This window comes from Bidens hawaiensis, unplaced genomic scaffold, assembly GCF_021521415.1.
Source record: "Bidens hawaiensis isolate Kalapana, Puna unplaced genomic scaffold, B.hawaiensis_p1.1 tig00017033_1, whole genome shotgun sequence".
Classification (NCBI taxonomy): domain Eukaryota; kingdom Viridiplantae; phylum Streptophyta; class Magnoliopsida; order Asterales; family Asteraceae; genus Bidens; species Bidens hawaiensis.
Window position 1 is genome coordinate 449,281 of NW_027492575.1, and position 6,547 is coordinate 455,827.

Below are 6,547 nucleotides of genomic sequence, written 5' to 3' on the forward strand. Positions count from 1 at the left end.
TATATCTCTGACTAGGGTTTTAAGCCATATATAATAAAATAATCGGGTAGAATCCCTACCTTTTATGGCTTGTTTAAAAGAAATGCCTAGGCTTAATGCGGGCAGCATTTCTACTTGTCAGTAGGTAATCGAGGGAATAAACGAACAACACTTCTTTTCTTTGCACGTACTTCGAGATACGAATGTCGGAACATCGGGATCGTGGCACGAATATCGAGGTAAAATGAGTGTATAAGTAATGATGTGTGATTGGGGTTTCGTCCCATGGCTACCTATTTATAGGCAGAAAAAGTGTTTCTTTCCTTAGCGCGAACGGCTATTAAACCGCCTCAAGCTTCTTTTGTCTTTTGCGTCGTGCGAAACATCACTTTGCGTCGCGCGAAATAGGCCCATAGGTCTGGTGATTTGACAACTAAACCAGCCACGTGTCACCTCTTGGTGACACATGTCTTATGACGTGTTGCCACGTGTTTCCACGTGTCGCTCAACTACGCGGTTACTTCATCGCTATGCATCCAATTCCTTTGCGTCGCGCGAAGGAATAAAAATTCACATTTTTCATTTTTAGTTCTTGGACTTTGGTAGCTTGTCACGTCTTAGTCTAATTTCTATTGTTCAAAATACTAATGCGGCTCTCAAACGGCTCGCGACGATGCGAGCGTGCGAAGTGCGTCATCAAAGCGCAACATTACGCCCATCGCCCTTCACCCGAGCCCGTGCCCCTCGGGTGCTTCGCACCCTCTGCTAGGACCACTCAGAGTGGTTAGCCACTTAAGAATATTATTATGGAAACTTTCTCTCTTATAAATAGCTTCCATTTTCTTCATGTGGGATGGAGTTTTCTTCTTTATTTTCTTAACCTAAGATGCTTTCATATCTTTATCTTATTTTTCCCATTACTTGTCTTGAGAATATTTTTAGTCCTTCAACTTTATAAATTTGTCAATTTTGGACCGAAATTTTTAGGATGCTACAAGAGTCTAGAATTATTACTTTATGTCTAGATTAGCATAATTTTAGTTAATAATTATATAACTACTTTTAGCACATCAGTACTCCAATCAGAAAACCAAACACATGAGCAAAAAGTAGATTTGGACCCTCTTTAATGGATCGTAGGAGAGAAAATTTATTGATTCTTATATAGTTTTTGAATCTCCACTTAAACTCTTCAAAGCTACTATCCCAGTTCAGAAGCTTAGGTGGTTTGTTTGTTGTACCGGCTTCATTCTAAAACATGATATAAGTCTTAACTTCAGGATCATGTGCCATCTTGTACTCAAATCAGAAAACCAAACACATGAGCTAAAAGTAGATTTGGAACAAGTACAAAGGGATCGAATCGAAGTAATTCGAGTCGAATCGAATTAAAACAAATTGAATCGAATCAAAGGAATCGAATCGAATAAAATTTGAATCGAGTCGAATACTTTTGAATCGAATCGAATGAAAACAAATCGAATTGAGTAAAACGAATCGAATTGAATACAGAAATTCGATTCGATTAAACTAAAAGTTCGATTCAACTGAAATAAACTAGATTCAATAAGCAAATTCGATTTGATTTGAATTTCAGAAACTTCCAATTCTACTTTTAACGTACGGATCTGACAACAAACACCCTTTTTATCACTTTTGAGCCTTTATACACTGATGAACACCCAAAGACCACTTTAACAACCTTAAGCACACCTTCAAATCAATTTTCAAGCTAGTAAGAACACTAAGGTAAATCCGAAGCAACTTTAAAACCGTGAAAACACTTAGTTTTGCAAGAACACACTTCTCAAACACACAAACAAGACCAAAATTCAAGGTTGTTGTAACATCTCGAACTTTTCGCATTTGTATTCGTTTATGTTTAAACCGATTCGAGAATTTAATTCGCATCTTTCGGACTATTTAAAACTTGAATTTAACTTGGTTTAACTAATTTTATAATTCCATAACTTTCAATTATGCCAAATAGCTCTTAGAAACTCTTAAAATAGCTTAAAATGCATTTTTGAAACTTTAAGGGACTAAAACTGCCAAAAAAATCAAAAGCTGATGGAAACTCCTCCTCCGCCATTAATTAAATCCTATATAATTAAGCCTTTTTATATTACCCTTTCAACTAATTCATATTCTTTCCAAAACAAATTCGTAAACCTTCTTGATGACTTGTTTCAAGATTAACTTTCAATGATGCCCTTAGCAGTCATTTGACTATTAGGGTTTAGTGTAGTTAAAAGTTTTAAGTTTTTTAAATCTTGATTATGATTTTGAAGTTTTGATTCTTATATAACTTGTTTAATTAGGAGTTGCATGTAGGTCCACTAGATGGATCTTATAACTTTACTCGGATCAATCCGTATTGTTGGTTAGCGGAAATCACCAACAACACTCGGATCTCAGATCTTAGTTTATAAAAATAAAAGAGAGAAGTGGGTGAAGGGTGGAGAGAAACTTTATTTCCAAAGGTTATGTTTCTTGGAGTTATTAGAGTTGTTATGAAGAAATGGGTAAAGTGACCTTTTTATAGGGTTTCCATTTCTCCAAGACTTACAAAATAAACGTACCGAGTATACAATATATCGACTAAAAGCAAACTAACACGACATACACAATCCTAATAACAATATAGAATATTGACCCTACACTTCATCACAACTATCTATGCTCTAACACATCAAGGAAACTTTAGTGCATGGGTTGGACTCATTCCCCCATATTTCTTTATGCACCATGCAAGTTGATGCTACAAATATGCAATATCAACTTATTTTAATAACATTCAGAAAGTCCCTCTATTATGAGAACCTTGTATCTTCAAACATAATGATCAACAAAGCTAATTTAAGGTATTTCGATTCCCAACCTTTTAAGAAGATTAAAAAGCTGATGAGAAGAATGAAGAAAAGTTATACACATGTGTACATACATGTATATGGGGAAAGCAAAGTAGTAATTCCCTGAAAAAGATTAAGTAGTCTCTTTTAAAAGCAAAATCAATAATGCAAGCAGTAATATTCAGGAATTGACAAGAAAACAAAGAATAGGACAAAGTTTTGTAACGTCAGAGACGTAGTCCCTCTGCCCTCCTCCTCATATTTCCCTTTTGGTTATAATTTGATGGGTTGAAGCTACCTACATAGAGGCCCAATTTTAAAGCTATCATCTCATCTCATCCACATCTCTCTCTCTCTCTCACACACACATACAGGGAGACACATAGTCGTTTCTTAAACTTCTTTTCTACTTGTACGAAATGGGTTGTCTTTTGTTTTGGTGTATTTGTACTCAAGTGTGTGGATTTTTGTGTTGAATCATCTTGGAGAGTTTGAAGAAGTTTGCTAACTGTCAGGTTTGAGCTTTTTCACTTTTAATATCTTGTTATATCTATCTAACTTATTCTTTGATTCATTAACCAATCCTAATTCAAACTAAAAACTTGTTAAAAAAAGAAAAAAAAAACTTCTAATTATTTTCTTAATAATTTCTCAGATCTATATAACATGGTGTTTGAGGAAGCAAAAAGATGATCTGTCTGTACATGAGTTAATCTGTATTATATGAAAAAAACAAAGAACAAAGAGAAATTAATATTCCAGTTCATTTAATAAGTGAGATAGAGATAAAGAGAGAGAAACATGAAAGGCATCTTTTTGGATGACAATATGTCAAATTTAACATCTGCATCAAATGAAGCAAGCCTATCTTCATCAAGCAACAGGAATGATTTTGGTACTATGTACCCTCCACCACAGATGCAGCAGCAGCAGCAGCAGTCCTTCGGTTCTGTGCCAATCAGTACCAACAACCAAACTCAATCAAACAAGAAAAAACGGAATCTTCCAGGAAATCCAGGTAAACTAATTACATACTTTATTGTAACAAACTTCTTTTTGTTACTTAATTACTTGTTTTAATCAAATATTCTTGTATATACATGTATTGTTTATAACTTTATATTAATCATACATAGCTACACCACCTCCAACTGATTAATTCACACCATCAAACTGCCGTTCACCACGGAACATTCATACGTCTGAACGACTGTCCGGCCAACATAGCCGGTCAAACTTTTGAATTTTTTTTTTAAACGGTCGTGTGACTTCTATTTGGATGGCTATTTGAAACGATGTGGGATTAGATTCACACGGTGTATGTATATTGTTTATATTAATTGATTATCTTTTTAGTATTAATCTTTGTTTCAATTCTTTTTGGATTGAATTGGAGAAACTTAACAAAATATTGAAACAAACTTTCTATTTTGGGAATGAAAAAGATCCAGAAGCTGAGGTGATAGCTTTATCTCCAAAATCACTAATGGCAACAAACAGATTCATGTGTGAGATTTGCAACAAAGGATTTCAAAGAGACCAGAATCTACAGTTACACAGAAGAGGGCATAATCTACCATGGAAGCTTAAACAAAAACCAAAACTAGAGGTAGTTAGGAAGAAGGTGTATGTGTGTCCAGAACCAAGTTGTGTGCATCATGAGCCATCAAGAGCACTTGGAGATCTTACTGGTATCAAGAAACACTATTCCAGAAAACATGGTGAGAAAAAATGGAAGTGTGACAAGTGCTCGAAACGTTACGCGGTTCAGTCGGATTGGAAAGCTCATTCCAAGATTTGTGGCACAAGAGAATATCGTTGTGATTGTGGTACCCTTTTTTCAAGGTAATTGCACATATTGATCTTAATATATTTTTGTTATGATATAGGTAATTAATGTGAGAACCAAATAAACATAAAGCTGCAAGAAGGTCACAAGCGGAACAGTAGAAGACATAAAGAATAAGTTTTTAAACTTTTTTATCCTAATCAATAATCATCTTCATTTTTGTTCTCATTACAATCAAGAATTCTCAACATGAAATATATACTTGAACAACTTAAAATTTAAAAATAGAAAAGGAACTTTAAACATGTATTAATTAATAACTTTAAAAAGAGATGATCGGGTGGGTCAGTGGTCCAACAATAATCCAAATAATGATCCAAATGGTCGTTAAAAAAAGGTCAAATTAATTATTAATTAATAATTAATAATTAAGATTTAAGACAGCTTTAAAAGCTTCAAAAGCATATACTCCGGACTTGACAAATACTAAGACTAGAATTACATAAAAGTTAACAAGTATAATGTTGGCTTTTTATTTAACTACCTTTTTACTTATCAAAAGGTATAATGATTGACTAATTGTTGTTATTTCTTTGTCTTCTCTCACACCACAGGAGGGACAGTTTCATTACTCATAGAGCTTTCTGTGATGCATTAGCAGAAGAAACAGGAAGATCATTTTCATCATCAACCTTAAGCCATCTCCCTCTTCATCTACCGGTCAGTTTCCCGCTCAAAACCGAACCGCCGCAACTTACGTTTAACGTCGGATCGAGTACGACTCCACTTCATAATCATCAATTACCATCATGGTTAAATCCTCATCATCAACAACAACATGAGCAAGAAAACCCTAACCCTAATACTAATAATAATAATTTTCATTTTCCTTCTTCTCACATGTCTGCCACTGCTTTGCTCCAAAAAGCAGCTCAGATGGGTGTGACCATGAGCAGCAATCCTGCACCACCTCCACCTCCTTCCACTGCTACTAATATTATTTTAAATGGGCCCCACCAAACCCTACAACATGATCACATGTGTGCACCTCTACTATCACCTCATCATCATCCTTCTGGACTATCAAATTTGTATTCAAGTGATAATCCCATCATCACCACTAGTTGCATGGACCAGCTGCTTCATCATCATCATCCCAATTCATTGACATCAACCAGTGTAGGGTCAACTAGCATCCACGATCAAATCTTCAATGGCATGTTCAGTTCCACAAAAAAACATGTTTTCCAAGAACCAGAAAGAACCATGAATATTAATATGAGAAAAGACGGTGCAATTGGGAACAATGAGTTAACTAGAGATTTTTTAGGTCTTCAAGGGTATCCCAGTAACCCGACCGATGAACCGTTTCTCAACATGACCGGTCTTGAGCACATGAGTCATCTGAATCCGAACCCGAACTCGAACCCGAGCCACAGTCAGAACCAAATTCCATGGCAAGGTTAGCTAGTTTACACACCATTTTTGGTGTACTTTTAGTTCCTTTTTTCTGTTACTTTTTGCTTTAAAATTTGTTTCTAGTGATGAACCCAATTTTCCATTTTGATGGTTCTGGATTGGAGATTTATGAAAGCTATGAATGCTTCTAGTATTTGAAGTATGTACAGTTGCTATACACTAGGTATGCTATCCTGAATCACTTTAAAGAAACAAAAGAATAGACAAAGAAAAGAAAAAGTGGTTCCTTGTGCTGTAAATCAAAACACGTACTACCTATAAAAAAACTGTTGCCATGCTAGGTTGTTTACTTATCACTTTTTGATAAACGTGCCCTTTAACTATCTTTAAATTGAAGGTCAAATGTGTGACATGATTCGATTGGTGTTTAATGAATCATGCAAAAACTTGCTACATTTATATATATATTTTAAGAGACTTGTGATTCTTATAATTTAACTTTATGTAG

The 6,547-nt window shown here is 34.9% G+C and overlaps 1 protein-coding gene across 2 annotated transcripts; it reads left to right on the plus strand.

Annotated features, from left to right (window-relative positions):
* Nucleotides 1–2,712: 2,712 nt before the first annotated feature.
* On the plus strand, nucleotides 2,713–6,219 carry LOC143552757 (protein indeterminate-domain 7-like). Of its 2 annotated transcripts, XM_077042901.1 has the most exons (4): nucleotides 2,713–3,346; nucleotides 3,487–3,849; nucleotides 4,277–4,676; nucleotides 5,235–6,217. In XM_077042901.1, the coding sequence occupies exons 2-4, from the start codon at nucleotides 3,633–3,635 to the stop codon at nucleotides 6,085–6,087; spliced, it is 1,470 nt and encodes a 489-aa protein (XP_076899016.1). In that variant the 5' UTR covers nucleotides 2,713–3,346; nucleotides 3,487–3,632; the 3' UTR covers nucleotides 6,088–6,217. The 2 variants fall into 2 exon arrangements, with proteins under 2 accessions (XP_076899016.1, XP_076899017.1); XM_077042902.1 differs by lacking the exon at nucleotides 2,713–3,346 and having other exon boundaries at nucleotides 3,632–3,849; nucleotides 5,235–6,219.
* The last annotated feature ends 328 nt before the right edge of the window (nucleotides 6,220–6,547 follow it).

Bases quoted from the DNA above. Each gene is read 5' to 3' on its own strand.
- LOC143552757 (XM_077042901.1), top strand. From the start codon at position 3,633: ATGAAAGGCATCTTTTTGGATGACAATATGTCAAATTTAACATCTGCA. The intron at 3,850-4,276 runs GTAAACTAATTA...GGAATGAAAAAG, and splicing joins GAATCTTCCAGGAAATCCAG to ATCCAGAAGCTGAGGTGATA. The intron at 4,677-5,234 runs GTAATTGCACAT...CTCACACCACAG, and splicing joins TGTGGTACCCTTTTTTCAAG to GAGGGACAGTTTCATTACTC.